We start from the raw sequence: 18,549 nt of genomic DNA on the forward strand, positions 1-18,549 counted from the left end.
CATTGCAGCCTCCGCCTCCCAGGTTCAAGCAATTCTCCTCCTCTGCCTCTCAAATAGCTGGGATTACAGGCACCCACCACTGTACCCTGCTAATTTTTGTATTTTTAGTAGAGACAGGGTTTCACCATTTTAGCCAGGCTGGTCTCGAACTCCTGATCCACCCGCCTCGGCCTCCCCAAGTGCTGGGATTATAGGTGTGAGCCCAGCTTGGAGTTTACTTCTTACTAGCCAACCCCCATTACTCTAAACCTGTTACAGTTACATCAAACTTCCCCCATTCAAATGAACGTGTAGTTTCCTCTCTTGATTGTTACGGAATTTGTACCACGAGTAGCCCCAGCCGTAGACCTGCAGAGATGGGATTTGGAAGCTGGTTTGGTTGTGTCTTTGGGCTTGAGCACGGTGCTGAGCTCCTTGCTGGTGGGACACTGAGTTCCTACTGGGAACAGACTTGTCATTTCCAGGGGCCCTCCAATCCTGTGTAGACTGCTGATAAATGATCACCCCTTGACCCAGGATGTGACCAAGCCCCAAGGGTGATGGCAGCATAGCCTTCCAAGGGACATCTGGGGTTTCCACCTGTGACCTTGGAAACACCAGAAGCATTTCTGGGTGCTGGAATCAAGGCACTGCATGGATGTCTAGAAACACTCCTGAGTGGCCTCAGAGCCACAGGTCGCTTAGGAGGATGGCATCACTCTGAGCAAGAGACCCCCGGCGGGGACCAGGCTCACCCATCTTCAGATCAGGGCACTGGGCATCTGTCACATGTCCAGAATACCATACCACTGTTGCAGAAGGCTTGAAACCTAGGATGGGCACACAGAAGAGAAAGTGCTTACATGGTGTTAGGTTTGTCAAAGGGAGCACATCTGGTCAAATCAAAGTGCTTCAAATGTTGCCACTGTCCCGGCACCTCAGTCTCAGGAGGGCCAGTGAGAGCTTCCCTCAGTCTGGCTGATTCCATCTCGCTCCAATCCATCTCTTTCTCAGAGGCCCCTGTACCAGCATCACCCATCAGGGAACTGATCAGCAAAGCAATTCTGGGCCCTATTCCAGGCCGACTGACTCAAAATTTTGGGGGTGGAGCCCAGCAGTCTGTGTGTGGACAAGTCCTCCGGGCAACTGTGCTGTGTGGTGAAGTACAGCAAGTACTTACGTGCCAGGGGCGAATCCTGGCAGGCCAGGCCTGCAAATCAGTGCATGCCCCCCACCCCCACCCCCACCCCACTGGCTGACGGAGGTGCAGCACCCGCCCCCAACACACTGTCAATCTTTGAATTGACTTGTAGAGCTTGTTTTGAAATGCAGGTTCCTGGGCCGGCTCCTGAGATTCTGCTGGAGTAGGTATGTGGTGCGTTCTGGGTGGTTCTGATGCGTGTGGCTCACAGGCTGTGTGATGCCTCTCTCCACCTGTGACTATGTGTGCACACGTGTGTGCCTCTACCAGGTGGCAGGTGAGCCCTGTGTCTCCGCCTCCTCTTGTCCTCTCCTCAGATGCAGTTCACCTCTGCTCCTGCTGCTTCCCTAGTCCCGTGTCCTGTGTCCTTTTTTGTTTTTTTGAGACGGAGTCTTGCTCTATCACCCAGGCTGGAGTGCAGTGGCACGATCTTGGCTCACTGCAACCTCCACCTCCCAGGTTCAAGCAATTCTCCTGCCTCAGCCTCCTGATTAGCTGACACTACAGGCGTGCGCCACCATGCCCAGCTAATTTTTGTATTTTTAGTAGAGACGGCGTTTCACCATGTTGGCCAGAATGGTCTCAATCTCTTGACCTCGTGATCCGCCTGCCTCAGCCTCCCAAAATGTTGGGATTACAGGCGTGAGCCACCACGCCTGGCCCCGTGTCCTTCTTATCTTCGCCTCTTTCCAAAATCCCCACTCCCATTCTCAAAGGTTCAGCTCAGAGATCCCCCCTCCCGAAACCTTTCACCCTCCTCCCCACTGCCACCTGCAACCCCCGCAATGTGTTCTTGCTGCAAGTCCATAATATTAGTTATGGGCCCAGCTAGTGAAGACAGGAAGGTGCTGTCTTATTCAGCTGTGAATGCCCAGGGCCTGGCACTCAGCAAGAGATACATACTTATTTGTAGGCTTTTCAATTCAATTTATTTTACTCTAATTCAATTCAGGGCAATTCAACTCCATTCACGTCAGCACAAGGACAGAGGGCCCCGGAGCCCACAATGGGCACCAGCACACAGACAGTGACCTCAGGCAGCCCGGCTGGAAGGAGCCCGTTGGTTTTGCAGGCGTAACTCATGTTTGAAGGCATAATTCGTGTGCATGTGCAGCACTGCTCGGCCTGGGCACCAAGCTCTCCCTGTGCCTCAGGCCCCTCCAGATGCCCCCCGCCGCCACCCCTCCTGAGGACGCTCATCTTTGAAAATGTCCCGAGACGGAACTGGAAGCTCTAAGGTATGCGCTGAACCATCACATGGAAGGGGCTGGCAGGCTTCACACACAGTCCCGTTTCCTGGCCTCAGTCACCATCAGTGTAGTGGGTGGGGACAGCTGACCCAAGGGGCCTACTGCATGGGTCGCATGATTCAGCCAGTCCTCACTGGCGGGACCTGCATCCCCATCCTGCTGGCTGGCAGAGTAGGACTGGTTTCCTGGGAAATCCCCACCCAGAAACAGCACACGACAGCTGTTACTCATCAGCCACAAAGGCCTAGTGACACAGCCATGCCCAGCGGTGACTTCCCAGAGCCATCTGGTGGAGGACCCAGTTGAGTGGGCTGCTGCTGTCCTAAGTTTCCCAAATTGCAAAACAGTGCAGAAAAGATGGCTGGGTCTCCAGGAACGGCTGTTCCGGGGGAGGTCCTGGAGCAGCCACGGTGGAAACGCTGGCCTTGCACCTGGAGACCACGAGGCGCCCGAGTGCAGGAGTGGTCAGATGCCGTCAGTGCGTCTCCCTCCTCCTGCGCCTGAAAGAGCAAAAGGAGACAGTGACCTCCTGAGAGGCTTCTGGACACCCCGCCAGGCACTTCCCTTCTGGTGCATGAAGCACGTGGCTGGAGAGAGGCAGCAGGGCGGGGGGGGGCAGGACTCTCTGCTGCTCTGTCCTGGCCAAATAGTTCCCCCGAGACTCTCCCCTCACACCCAAGCATCCTATGAAGAAACATGGAACAGTCTAGAATGGGGTTCAAAGTTTCTAAAATTGGTCCATTCTGTGATTCCCCAGAGGAAGGATAAATACCATGCTTTTTTCTTGGGATTTGATCAGACTTTCATGCTTTCAGCGAGAATCTGGCATAAAAAGAACCCCAACATTTAGCCATGCTTCACGAGTAAAGCAGTGAAAACCACACACAAAAACCCATCTGGAGAGATTGGGAGGTTTCTGCTTTGCAACTGAATCGGCTCCCAAATCTCACTCATTCTTTCATTCACTCAGCACACCTTTATTTATTTATTTATTTTTTAAAGACGGGGTTTCACCATGTTGGTCAGGCTGGTCTTGAACTCCTGACCTCAGGTTATCCGCCCACCTTGGCCTCCAAAGTGCTTGGATTACAGGCGTGAGCCACCATGCCCAGCCTCAACACACCTTTATTAAGCACCTACTATGTGCCGGGCCCATCGGAGCTGGGACACCATCGTGAGCAAGATGTGGTCCCATAAGCCTGGCAGTGGAGCGGGGGAAGAGACACGCGCCATGATGGCTTGGTCAGTGCAGCTGAAGCTCTGTACCCAGAACTCAGGTGAGGGACCAGACACCTCCCCTAACTGTGGGTACCTGGAGGGCTCCACTCAAGCTTTCTTAGGAGAGGGGTCATGAATAGGAGGTTGCAAAAAATAAGACCCCCCGTTCTCAAGTCATCAGTATCCACATCACCAATTACAGGCCAAGCCAGCAGCAACCATGTGGCCCTCGAGATGCTGAGCTGGGAAGGCCAGAGCGTTGCTCAGGGCTATTCCTGCCAGAAAGGCAGAAGCTGAATCTAATCTGGAGGGAGCATCACACAAACTCTAACGGGGGTACTCTCTGCAGAACAGCTAGCCTGCGCTCTTCACGAATGCCAGAGACGCTGACAGAGAGGCAGTTCCAGAACAAAGGCGGCCAAGACATGACAACTAAACGTATTGCAGCATCCCAAACCAGGAAAAAAACAGCTGTCAAGAGGCTTAGAGACAATAGTGAAATGTGAACGCGGCCTGTGGTTTAGAATACGTGACGTGAATGTTAAATGTCCTGATTTTGATAACTGCAGTTTGGTTATGTAAGAGCATGTTTGTTCTTAGGAGGTTAAATACTGGTGTGTTTGGGGGAAAGGGGACATGGTATGTCTGCAACTTACTCCCAAAGAGCTCAGAAAAAAATACGCATGGCGGGTGTGTGCATTTGTATGTGGTGAAATGCTAAGCACCGTCTGAGCGAAGGTGAAGGGTATAGGGCATTTCTTTGTACTATTTTGTAACTTTTGGGTAAGTTTGAAGGGGGCGGGGTGTCTGGGAGAGAGGGCAGCCTGTGCAGGCAGGAGCTGGCACCAGTGTGGTGTGCACAGGGAATGAGCTGCTGGGCTAGAGTACAAACTCACAGGAGGACCAGTGACACAGAGGGGCCAAAGGGCAAACGGTGGAGGCCTTTGTCCTGATGGCTGTGGGGAGCCTTTAGAAGGTTTTCAGCAGGAGAGAGCGACAGGGTCAGAATGCCATTTGATAATGACCACACAAGCAGCTCGGGTGGTGGGCAGGAAGGGGACCAGACAGGCAGCTGGGAGAGTGGGGCAAGGCTCTCGCAGCACTGCAGGCAAAGGCTGGCACCACACCCACATGGGCAGCACACGGGAACCAAGAGCTTGCTACATTCCCGAGGCCCGGAGCAGGGCAGGCTGCAGAAGAGCTGGACATGAGATGTTAGGAGGCAGGAGGAGGGAGGGGGTCTGCAAAAAGGGGGTTTCTTCTGGAAGTGATGGCACCGAGACAGGAAATACTGCAGGAAAAAGTGGTTTAGGGAAGGAACTAAACCTCTGTCCGCTTGCTGGAGATAGTTAGGGCACTCCTGGGGCCAGCCTACCCATGTCCATATCCTGGCTGCCTTTCTCACTAGCTCAGTGGCCTCACCATTCTATACCTCAATGTGCTTAGCTCTAAACTGGTGATAATAGAACCTATCTCAGATAGAGAGCATGAGCAGGGAGGAATTGTTGAAGTCATGTTTTTGGAGGGAGAGCTAATGGCAATCATTTTCATCTTTTATCTCAAGGCATCACTTGGACCCTTTAATTTACAAAATTTAATAAAATCTGTAAGGTTTCAAGGAGTCAAACAATTCCCATCATCCTAATAAAGGCAGTGTTTCTTTGAAAACAAAACTGCTGTATGGGAATATATATATATATATGTTTTTGAGTCAGAGTCTTACTCTGTCGCCCAGGCTGGAGTGCAATGGCGCAATCTTGGCTCTCTGCAACCTCTGCCTCCCTAAGTAATTCTCCTGTCTCGGCCTTCCGAGTAGCTGGGATTACAGGCGCGTGCCACCACAGCCAGCTTTTTTTTTTGGAGACAAGAGTCTCCCTCCGTTGTCCAGGCTGGAGTGCAATGGCACAATCTTGGTTCACCGCAACCTTCCTCCCAGGTTCAAGTGATTCTCCTGCCTCAGCCTCCGAAGTAGATGGGATAACAGGCATGTGCTACCACGCCTGGCTAATTTTTGTATTTTTAGTAGAAAAGGGGTTTCACTATGTTGACCAGGATGGTCTTGATCTCTTGACTTCATGATCCACCCGCCTCGGCCTCCCAAAGTGCTAGGATTACAGGTGTGTGCCACCACACCCAGCTAATTTTTTATTTTTAGTAGAGATGGGATTTCACCATGTCTTGAACTCCTGACCTTGTGATCCGCCCACCTCGGCCTGCCAAAGTGCTGGGGTTACAGGCGTGAGCCACTGCGCCCGGCCCGGGAATATATTTTTTAAAAGACCCATGTAGGCTGCAGGATGTTTTAGCTTGGCCTGGATAACATAATTTTTGACAAAGGAAGATGTGATAGCTCTCTTCAAACATATAAAGGGCTGTTGTAAGGGAGAGAGGGCAATTTTTTTTTTTTTTCCTAAAATCTGCAGAGCAGAACCAGGACATCAACAGGGAAGTTGGTTTGGGTTCAAGAAGGAACTAATATTTGAGCTGTCCAAAGACAGGCCACCTGGCCAGGTAGAGGTGTGCACACGGGCGGTTATAGAAGAGGGTCTGCGCTGGGTAAGGAGCTGGACTAGATGACTCTTAATATTCTTTCCAACTTGAGGATTAAGGAGAAGATGAGAGGCCTCTACCAGAAGTTCGTAGGGAGGAGTAAGTTGCTGATGGTGGTTTTCAGTTGGCTGACAAATAAACACGGCTTATGTAATGAGGAAATAAGTATTTTTAGTGATGAAAATTCGAAGCCTACCCTGTGCCAGGCATTGGGATCAGCTTTTCTTAACATATGGAACCTTTAAAAAGTCACAACATTTGACATAGAGCAAGGGCTTCATATCCTAGGATAACTAATAACTGCAGCTACTATTATCCCCATTTTACAGATGAAAAGACAGGCTGAGACAAGTGGCTTGCCCAAGGTTATCTAGCCACTGAGCGGGTAAGTTCTGATTCAAACAGCGGCTCATTCCAACAGCCATTCTTTTTAATACATAAAAAACTAATTGTTATAATTTTTTTTGTGGAGATGGGGTCTTACTCTGTTGCCTAGGCTGGCCTCAAAACTCCTTGCCTCAAGCTCCTCCTGCCTCGGCCTCCCAAAGTGCTGGAATTACAGGCTAGGATTACTGTTGGAGCTATCGTGCCTCACTTCCAACAGTTATTAATCATCATACTACACACTACTGACTGTCCAGCCACTGAAAATATTTGATTTATTCATCCAAAGTCATCCTGTGTGTATAAGTGTATGGACAGGACAGAGGTCAGCTTTGTCTGTCCTCAGAGACTGCTCTCTCGGGAGGCGAGCTGCATCTAGACAGCACGTGTTGAGCGTGGTCAGGCAGCTCTACAGGTGACCTGCAGGCTTGCTCACAGCATTCATCTTCTACCAACACAAACCATTCAAATTAAAATCCAAGATTATTTCAGTCATGTCTTAGCAAAAGCAGCATTTTTCATTTTAATTCTGGGGTGAGGGTGGAGCACAGCTGTTGGGCCCGTTGGAGAAGGTGGTTTGCTTTAGGAGAGAGTGGTTCCTAACAATCTTGTCTTCTTCCCAGGCTTCTCCAGCTAGTTCAGGCAATACCAAGGGACAGACCCGGAATGGGTTGTTCAGTCACTGCTGTACCATCCATGAGCAGCAGAGGGCAGCAAAACACACTCATCTGACGGGCATCAAGGGAGCCTGGGGATAACCAGGTATGCTTCAAAATGTTTTCACATCATTTGGGGAACTCTTGCAGAGGGGAAACACTCGGATTTAAAATTATGAAACCAAAAAATACAGACACAAGTAACTAATTACTCCCTTATGAGAAACTTAGAACTGGTGTGGTGGTTCACACCTGTAATCTCAGCACTTTGGGAGACTCAGGTGGGAGGATCACTTCAGGCCAGGAGTTTGAGACCAGCCTGCGCAGCATGCTGAGACTGTCTCTACTAAAAATACAAAATATTAGCTGGGCGTGGTGGGGCATGTGCCGTAATCAGAGCTACTTGGGAGGCTGAGGCACAAGAAATGCTTGAACCTGGGAGGTGGAGGTTGCAGTGAGCTGAGATCAAGCCACTGCACTACACTCCAGCCTGGGCAACAGAGTGAGACTGACTCAGTAACACAGAAGTATACTTTTATACATTCTTTTTAAAAAATACATACATATAATTTACAATACAGATGGGGGGATCTCACTATGTCAACCAGGCTGGTCTCAAAATCTTGGGCTGAAGTTATCCTCCCACCTTGGCCTCCCAAAGTACTGGGATCACAGGCATGAGCCACTGTGCCTACCCAACTTCTACAAATTTTCTCTTTATCTGGAGATCTCCGGAGTCCCACTCTGTCACCCAGGTTGGACAGCTCACTGCAACCTCTGCCTCCTAAGTTCAAGCAATTCTCCTGCCTTAGCCTCCTGAGTAGCTGGGACTACAGGCATGCACCACCACACCCGGCTAATTTTTATTTTTAGTAGAGACAGGGTTTCACCATGTTGGCCAGGCTGGTCTTGAACTCCTGACCTCAGGTGTTCTGCCTGCCTTGGCCTCCCAAAGTGCCGGGATTACAGACGTGAGCCACTGTGCCCACCCTACTTTTATAAATGCTTAGACAAAGCTGGTGTCCTGACGTGAGGCTCTACTCACAGGGGGCTTGAGCAGTTTTCCTTTGGTAGCTTTTGTGTGCCTGTGATAGGTTACATAGTTGTTTCCACTGGGAATCTGGTTAACTTGGTCACTATGCATTTAAGGAGAAAATAGTGAAGTTTACAATTCACTAAATTTAGAAACCAACTTTTTATTTTGAAGCTACAGCTGTGACCTATTGTTTCACTTCCCTTTACGGAACTCACCTAATGAAATTTCACAGAAACCATCTATAGCAATGCCTATGCACTTGCTTGACAGTTTCCACAAGCTTTTGTTTTAGTAAGTCCTTCCTGGTTTAGCTGCAATGTACACCAAGATGCCATTTCAACTTCTCAAGGTGCAGCAGTGTGATCCATAACCCTGAGGTCCCCACCAGAGAGCCATGCATCTGTGAACCCAAAGCATGGCAGTTTAACCTCCATCCTCTCCCGCTGTTCAGTGAATGGTGCCCTGGAGAAAGAACCTCCATAAATGAGGGAGGCGGCACCATCCCATGAAGGCTCTGGACACACACAAACCTGTGTCCAGCTCTGCCACCTAACAGTTGAGGGATTTTTGTCAAGTTATTTAACTTGTATTCAATGTCCTTATTTGCAAAATGGAGATACCTAATTCACAGTGTGATAAGTAATTCACATGAAACACCTACCATATCTGCCAGGTCCTGTTTTAAGACTTGGTGAGCTGGTGACTTAAACAAAATTCTTGTTGTCATAAGCTTACATTCACAAGGGGTGAGGGGGCAACGGAAGAACAAGGTAACTTCCTTGTGTGTGTGTGTGTGACAGAGTTTTGCTCTGTCACCCAGGCTGAAGTGCAGTGGCACGATCTAGGCTCACTGCCACCTCCACCTCCTGGATTCAAGTGATTCTCCTGCCTGAGCTTCCCGAGTAGCTGGGATTACAAGCACGCACCACCATAATCAGGTAATTTTTGTATTATTAGTAGAAGTGGTTTCACCATGTTGGCCAGGCTGGTCTCGAACTACTGACCTCAAGTGACCCACCCACTTCAGTCTCCCAAAATGCTGGGCTTACCGGCGTCAGCCACTGTGCCAGCCCAAGGTAACTTCTCATAGTGTTGAAGATAATGAGAACAGAACAGGGTGCGTAGGGCCTTCCTTGAGGAGAGCTGTCAGGAATGCTAAGAGCAGGGAAGATGGGGGCTGAGACCTGGGCAGAGGGAATTACTGTCAAGGCCCTGCTCCTGGACAAGCCGGGCTGGGTAGAGGATGGGGAGGTGGCTGGCCAGGAAGCCTGGAGGGCAGCACAGGATGGGGCAAAGCAGGGAGGGAGAGATCCTGGAGAGTCTGCAGTCAGTGGCGGAGCACTCATGCTCACCTCAATGCCAGTGGAAGCCAGAGGAGAATTTCTGGCAGGGCAGAGTCAGGATCTGATGGGGCAGCTTGGACTCTTGTGGGCATCAGGCCTGAGAGGCAAAGGGGTGGGGCAGGAGTGGCCGCACTGAGCACCAGCCTGGCTCGAACTTGGCAGCAGAGAGGAGCTCATCGTTTTACAAACAGCAAAGAGAAAGTCCAGGTCCCTGAAAAGGAGAAATACTTTCAAGGGCTTTCTATTAAGAATCTATCTTGGCTGGGCATGGTGGATCACGTCTGTAATCCTAGCACTTTGGGAGGCTGAGGTGGGTGGATCACCTGAGGTCAGGAGTTCAAGACCAGCCTGGCCAATATGGTGAAACCCTGTCTCTACTAAAAATACAAAAATTAGCTGGGCATGGTGGTGGACACCTGGCATCTGTAGTTCCAGCTACTCAGGAGGCTGAGGCAGGAGAATCACTTGAACCTGGGAGGCGGAGGTTGCAGTGAACCAAGATTGTGCCACTGCACTCCAGCCTGGGTGACAAAGTGAGACTTGATCTATCTCAAAAAAAAAAAAAAAAAAAAGAATCTGTCTTGCTTTTGCTTGACTATGTAGTGACAGTGCATCCAAGTTTTAAAAATGGGCTTCGTTTCTTTTGGGGCCACAGATGAACTGCCCACACCACTGTGATTAGTGTACTCACTGTAGGAGGCTCAGATAAATTTCATATTTGCATTTATTGCTTCCATTACAAACTACAGGCACATTATAAACATTCTGAAAAAGAAAAAAAAAATCCACCATCCTAACTAAAAACTGCTTTAGCATTTTGATATATTTCTTTTTAGACTTGGGATTAATCCAAAGTTTAATACTGAATGTTTCAAGCATTGCAGAGAAGACATAATACTGCCCTAATAGATATTTTTTCTAACTCCCCAAACTTGATATGCTCTAGTATTTTTTAGTCTTCAAAGCATTGTTTCCTTTCAGCAGAAAAAGCTAAAAACATTATTACCTGGTAACAAAGACTGATCCTCCAGAGTTTACACAGTCTCTGATGAAAAGTTACTTTTTCTATGAAGAACACATGTAGTTCTACTGCTTAGAATAACGTCTTGAAATGAAAAATATCTTAGGTGCTACTGATTTATTGGGTGGGTTTACAGATGAGAAAATTAAATCAAAGATCCATCTCAGCTTCCTTAGAAATGTTTAATAAGCGGCCGGGCGCAGTGGCTCATGCCTGTCATCTCAGCACTTTGGGAGACCAAGGCAGGCAGATCATGAGGTCAAGAGATCGAGACCATCCTGGCCAACATGGTGAAACCCCGTCTCTACTAAAAAAAAAAATACAAAAATTAGCTAGGCATGGTGGTGTGCAACTGTAGTCCCAGCTACTTGGAAGGCTGAGGCAGAACTGCCTGAACCTGGGAGGCAGAGGTTGCAGTGAGCCAAGATCGCACCACTGCACTCCAGCCTGGGCAAGATTGAGACTGTCTAAAAAACAAAAAAAATGTTTAATAAGCAGAGTATGCAGTCTGTGCAATTACTGGGAATCCAAGCTCAGTATGTGAGTAGGGTGGATGTGTGGTAGACCTTTCTTATTCATGCCTGTGTGTGGGGGAGTGTCTTTATGATCACCAACTGAAAAGCCAACTAGCTGACAGCCTACCTGTAAAACTCACCTTCAATCATCACCTTTATTCTAAAACATCACTTTGTTACTTATTTGAAATGTCTAAAAATGTGTGAACTTTTAATTTCCAGGAGGAAATTCTGACCAAAACTGTGATATATATGTGCTTCTCTTTTACATTCCTCATGCAGCTTGAGACCAAGCAGGAATATGCACTGTTACTTCAGGAAACATTTCATGTTGCACAAATACTTTCAAGATCAGTTTTAATTTAAGGGACATGTAAATAAAAAGATGCATTTGACAGGACAGCAGACTAGTTCAAGCAGAATGTTAGACCAGTAAGAACAACCAAGAGGATGGATCCAAGATGGCCGATTAGGAGCAGCTCAGGATTGCAGCTCCCAGCGAAAGTGCAGAGGGTGAGTGGACACTGCATTTCCAGACAGATTTTTATTGCCCACAGACCAGGAGATTCCCAGGCGGAGGAGCCCCACGGGTCGCCAGTGTGGCTGTTTTGGCCGGCGCCCTGGCACAGCAGTTCTCCATACAAAATACACGGGTCTGGGAGCTGTTTTAGCTGGCAATTGGACCTCCTGGGAGACAGAGTCACCCATTCAACAGATTAAAAAGAGGACTGAAACAGGGAGCCAGGCCAGGAGACACCCAGGCAAAAAAGCGCCACGAATCTCAGCGCGGCTGTTTCAGCCGGCGCAGTGGGTTGCCACACAGGAAATCACACAGATCCCAGCGCCTTTTCAACAGGTGACTGGAACACCTGGGAGACAGAGTCAACCATTCAACTCAAAAAAAAAAAAAAAAAAAAAAAAAAAAGGCTGAGGCAGGGAGCCAGGTGATCAGGCTCAGCTGGTCCCACCCCCACAAAAAACCAGCAATCGGAATGCTCTGGATTGAGAGTTTCACAGCAAGCACAGCTGAACCCGGGACAGTCCAGCTCTGTGGGGGAGGGCTGTCTGCCATTACCGAGGCAGTCCACCACTACGGAGGCAGTCTGCCATTGTTGAGGGAGCCTGCCACTGCCATTACAGAGGTGGGCCACCATTGCCAAGGCGGTTCTAACTATACCCATATAAACAGGACTGCAGAGAAGTTCACATGGCAGCTGGGTGGAGCCCACAGCAGCTCAGCTAAGCCTCTGCAGGCAGACAGTGACTAGGCTGCCTCCTCACTGGGCAGGGCAGCCCTGAAAAAAGGCAGCAGCACAACAGAAACTCATAAATAAAGCCCTAACTCCCTGAGACAGAGCACTTGGGGATAAAAAAGGGGGGTTATGAGTTCTGCTGCAGCAGACTGACTTACACATACCTGCCCAGCAGCTCTGAATGAACAACGGAGCTCACAGTTCAGCACTTGAGCTCCTATAAAGAACAGATTGTCATCTCAGGCAGCTGCCCTGATCCTGGTATATCCAGAGTCACCTCATAAAGGAGAGCTCAGACTGACATCTGGCAGGTATCCTTCTGGGACAAAGATAGCAGAAGAAGAAACTGGCAGCAACCTTTACTGTTCTGCAGCTGCTGCAGGTGATCCCCAGGCAAGCAGGGCCTGGAGTGGACCTCAGCAGTCCTACAGCAGAGGGGCCTGTTAGAAGGAAAACTAAGAAACAGAAAGAAATAACTTCATCATCAACAAACTGGATGTCCATGCAGAGACCCAAGCTGAAAATCAACAACTACAAAGACGACAGGTGGATAAATCCACAAAGATGGGAAGAAACCAGCACAAAAAGGATGAAAACACCCGAAACCAGAACACCTCTCCTCCTCCAAGGGATCACAACTCCTCACCGGCAAGGGAACAAGGCTGGATGGAGAATGAGTGTGATGAATTGACAGAATCAGGCTTCAGAAGGTGGGTAATAAGAAACTTCTGTGAGCTAAAAGACCATGTTCTAACCCAATGCAAAGAAACTAAGAACCTTGAAAAAAGATTTGATGAAATGCTAACTAGAATAAACAACAGAGAGGAATATAAGTGAATTGATGGAGCTGAAAAACACAACATGAGAACTTCACGAAGCATGCACAAGTTTCAACAGCTGAATTGACCAAGCAGAAGAAAGGATATCAGAGGTCGAAGATCAACTCAATGAAATAAAATGAGAAGGCAAGATTAGAGAAAAAAGGATAAAAAGGAATGAATAAAGTCTCCAAGAAATATGGGACTATGTGAAAAGACCTAATCTATGTTTGATAGGTGTACCTGAATGTGACAGAGAGAATGAATTCAAGCTGGAAAATACTCTTCAGGATATTATTCAGGAAAACTTCCCCAACCTAGCAAGGCAGGCCAATATTCAAGTCCAGGAAATACAGAGAACACCACAAAGATATTCCTCAAGAAGAGCAACCCCAAGGCACATAATCATCAGATTCACTAGGGTTGAAATGAAAGAGAAAATGCTAAGGGCAGCCAGAGAGAAAGGTCGGGTTACCCACAAAGGGAAGCCCATCAGACTCACAGCAGATCTCTCAGCAGAAACCCTACAAGCCAGAAGAGAGTGGGGGCCAATATTCAACATCCTTAAAGAAAAGAACTTTCAACCCAGAATTTCATAACCAGCCAAACTAAGCTTCATAAGTGAAGGGAAAATAAAATCCTTTATGAACAAGCAAGTACTCAGAGATTTCATCACCACTAGGCCTGCTTTACAACAGCTCCTGAAAGAGGCACTAAACATAGAAAGGAACAATCAGTACCAGCCACTCCAAAAACATATCAAATGGTAAAGAGCATCAACACAACGAAGAAACTGCATCAACTAACGGGCAAAACAGCCAGCTAGCATCAAAATGGCAGGATCAAATTCACACATAACAATATTAACCCTAAATGTAAATGGGCTAAATGCCCCAATCAAAAGACACAGACTGGCAAAAATTGGATAAAAAGCCAAAACCCATTGGTGTGCTGTATCCAGAAAACCCATCTAACATGCAAGGATACACAAAGGCTAAAAATAAAGGGATGGAGGAAGATTTACAAAGCAAATGGAGAGCAAAAAAAAGGAGGAGTTACAATTCTCGTCTCTGATAAAATAGACTTTAAAGCAACAAAGATCAAAAGAGACAAAGAAGGACATTACATAATGGTAAAAGGATCAATGCAACAAGAAGAGCTAACGATCCTAAATATATACGCAACCAATACAGGAGCACCCAGATACATAAGGCAAGTTCTTAATGACTTACAAAGAGACTTAGACTCGCACACAATAATAGTGGGAGACTTTAACACCCCATTGTCAATATTAGACAGATAACAAGACAGAAAATTAACAAGGATATCCAGGACTTGAACTCAGATCTGGACCAAGCAAACCTAATAGACATTTACAGAACTCTCCACCCCAAATCCACAGAATATACATTCTTCTCAGCACACATCACACCTACTCTAAAATTGACCACATAATTGGAAGTAAATCACTCCTCAGCAAATGCAAAAGAATGGAAATCATAACAAACAGTCTTTCAGACCAAAGTGCAATCAAGTTAGAACTCAGAATTCAGAAACTAACTCAGAACCACACAGCCTGATGGAAACTGAACAACTGGCTCCTGAATGTTGACTGGATAAACAATGAAATGAAGGCAGAAATAAAGATGTTATTCCAAACCAACGAGAACAAAGACACAATGTACCAGAATCTCTGGGACACATTTAAAGCAGTCTCTAGAGGAAAATATACAGCAATAAATGCCCACATGAGAAGCAAGGAAAGATCTAAAATTGACACCCTATCATCAAAATTGAAAGAGCTAAGAGCTAGAGGAGCAAGATCAAAAAAACTCAAAACCTAGCAGAAGACGAGAAATAACTAAGATCAGAGCAGAACGGAAGAAGATAGAGACACAAAAAAACCTTCAAAAAAATCAATAAATCCAGGAGCTGGTTTTTCGAAAAGATCAACAAAATAGACCACTAGCCAGATTAATAAAAAAGAAAAGAGAGAATAATCAAATAGATGCAATAAAAAATGATAAAGGGGATATCACCATAGATTCCACAGAAATACAAACCATCAGAGATTATTACAGACAACTCTATGCACATAAACTAGTAAACCTGGAAGAAATGGATAAATTTCTGGACACTTGCATCCTCCCAAGCCTAAACCAGGAAGAAGTCAAAACCCTGAATAGACCAATAACAAGGTCTGAAGTTGAGGCAGCAATTAAGAGCCTACTACCCAAAAAAAGCCTAGGTCCAGATGGTTTCACAGCCAAATTCTACCAGACATACAAAGAGGAGCTGGTACCATTCCTTATGAAACTATTCCAAACAATCCAAAAAGAAGGAATCCTTCCCAAATTATTTTATGAGACCAGCATCATCCTGATACCAAAACCCGGCAGAGACTGAGCAAGAAAAGAAAACTTCAGACCAATATCCATGATGAACATAGATGCAAAAATCTTCAATAAAATACGGCAAACCGATTACAACAACACATCAAAAAGCTTATCCACCATGATCAAGTAGGCTTCATCCCAGGGATGCAAGGCTGGTTCAACAAACGCAACTCTATAAATGTAATTCACCACATAAACAGAACCAAAGACAAAGACCACATGATTATCTCAATAGATGCAGAGAAGGCCTTTGACAAAATTCAACAGCCCTTTATGCTAAAAACCCTCAATAAACTAGGTATTGACGGAACGTATCTCAAAATAATCAAAGCTATTTATGACAAGCCAACAGCCAATATCATACTGAATGGGCAAAAACTGGAAGCATTCCCTTTGAAATCGGGCACTAGACAAGGATGCCCTCTCTCACCCCTCCTATTCAATATAGTATTGGAAGTTCTAGCCAGAGCAATCAGGCAAGAAAAAGAAATAAAGGGTATTCAAATAGGAAAGGAGGAAGTCAAATTGTCTCTATTTGCAGACAACATGATTGTATTTTTAGAAGACCCATCATCTCAGCCCCAAATCTCCTAAAACTGATAAGCAACTTCAGCAAAGTCTCAGGATACGAAATCAATGTGCAAAAATCACAAGAATTCCTATACACCAATAACAGACTTAAAGAGAACCAAATCAAGAACAAACTGCCATTCACAATTGCTACAAAGAGAATAAAATACTTAGGAATACAACTAACAAGGAACGTAAAGGACTTCTTCAAGGAGAACTACAAACCACTGCTCTATGAAATAAGAGAGGACACAAACAGATAGAGAAACATTCCATGCTCATGGTTAGGAAGAATTAATATCGTGAACATGGCCATACTGCCCAAAGTAATTTACAGATTCAGAACCATCCCCATCAAACTACCAATGACCGTGACAGAACTGGAAAAAACCACCTTAAACTTCATATGGAACCAAAAGAGAGCCCACATAGCCAAGTCAATTCTAAGCAAAAAGAACAAAGCGGGAGGCATCACACTACCAGACTTCAAACTATACTATAAGGCAACAGTAATCAAAATAGCATGGTACTGGTACCAAAACAGAGATATAGACCAATGGAACAGAACAGAGGCCTCGGAGGCAACACAACACATGTACAACCATCCGATTTTTGACAAACCTGACAAAAACAAGCAATAGGGAAAGGAGTCCCTGTTTAATAAATGGTGTTGGGAAAACTGGCTAGCCATATGCAGAAAGCAGAAACTGACCCCTTCCTGACACCTTACACTAAAATTAACTCCAGATGGATTAAAGACTTAAACATAAGACCATAAGACTTAACACCATAAAAACCCTAGAAGAAAATAGGCAAAATCATTCAGGACATAGGCGTAGGCAAGGACTTCATGACCAAAACACCAAAAGCATTGGCAACAAAAGCCAAAATAGACAAATGGGACCTAATCAAACTCCACAGCTTCTGCACAGCAAAACAAACAGTCATTAGAGTGAATTGGCAACCAACAGAATGGGAAAAAATTTTTGCAGTCTACCCATCTGACAAAGGGCTGATATCCAGAATCTACAAAGAACTAAAACAGATTTACAAGAAAAAAAAAAAGAAGCCCATTCAAAAGTGGGCAAAGGATATGAACAGACACTTTACAAAAGAAGACATACATGAGGCCAACAAACACATGAAAAATGCTCATCATCACTGGTCATTAGAGAAATGCAAATCAAAACTACACTGAGATACCATCTCATGCCAGTTAGAATGGTGATCATTAAAAAATCTGGAGACAACAGATGCTGGAGAGGATGTGGAGAAACAGGAACACTTTTACACTGTTGGTGGGAGTGTAAATTAGTTCAACCATTGTGGAAGACAGTGTGGCAATTCCTAAAGGACCTAGAAATAGAAATTCCATTTGACCCAGCAATCCCATTACTGGGTATATATCCAAAGGATTACAAATCGTTCTACTATAAGGACACATGCACACGAATGTTCACTGCAGCACTGTTTACAATAGCAAAGACGTGGAACCAACCCAAATGCCCATTGATGATAGACTGGACAGGGAAAATGTGGCACATATACACCATGGAATATTATGCAGCCATCAAAAATGATGAGTTCGCGTCCTTTGTAGGGACACGGATGAACCTGGAAACTATCATTCTCAGCAAACTGACACAAGAACAGAAAATCAAACACCGCATGTTCTTACTCATAGGTGGGTGTTGAACAATGAGAACACATGGACACAGGGAGGGGAGCATCACACACTGGGGTCTGTTGGGGGGAAACGGGAGGGACAGCGGGGGGTGGGGAGTTGGGGTGAGATAGCATGGGGAGCAATGCCAGATATAGCTGATGGGGAGGAAGGCAGCAAATCACACTGCCATGTGTGTACCTATGCAACAATCTTGTATATTCTTCACATGTACCCCAAAACCTAAAATGCAAAAAAAAAAAAAAAAGAACCACCAAGAAAGAAAGTGCTCATTTCCATCTTGGCTTTACCACACTAAACTGTGATAGTCAAATCACAGAAACGTTTCTCAAAGCTGCAGAACAATCTTACAGATTCATTACCCCACTTCCATGAAATAGTCCCAAAAGATCACTAAATAACATTTTCAGACGCAATCATCAGATAGAACCTCACACTACGCAGAAGTTTCCTAAGAAACAAACCTGACTAAAATACACTGACAGAAATCACACTGAGTTTGCAAGCACTAGAATTCAAATCGAAAACACCAAGACCTCCTGCACTTAATTACAAAATATAAACAGACATATTTTAAACTAGAAGTGTTTTGCCCCAACTAAATACAGATTTCTTCAACGTTCTGAGTTTGATTTCAAAGTGAAGAGAACTGAAATCTCATTTTATTCACAGCAG

The 18,549-nt window shown here is 46.1% G+C and overlaps 1 protein-coding gene across 3 annotated transcripts in view; it reads right to left on the minus strand.

The window, feature by feature from the left end:
• Nucleotides 1–2,089: 2,089 nt before the first annotated feature.
• Nucleotides 2,090–18,549, minus strand: part of SSR1 (signal sequence receptor subunit 1) — a 50,216-nt gene continuing 33,756 nt past the window's right edge. For all 3 annotated transcript variants that reach the window (XM_012440332.2, XM_012440327.2, XM_064362959.1), the window contains one exon: nt 2,090–2,930. In XM_012440332.2, the coding sequence (XP_012295755.1) occupies nt 2,896–2,930 (35 nt within the window). In that variant the 3' untranslated portion in view covers nt 2,090–2,895. The remainder of the gene's footprint in view (nt 2,931–18,549) is intronic.

This window comes from Aotus nancymaae, unplaced genomic scaffold (genome assembly GCF_030222135.1).
Source record: "Aotus nancymaae isolate 86718 unplaced genomic scaffold, 86718_ANA_hifiasm-v0.15.2.pri h1tg000051l, whole genome shotgun sequence".
Taxonomy (NCBI): Eukaryota; Metazoa; Chordata; class Mammalia; order Primates; family Aotidae; genus Aotus; species Aotus nancymaae.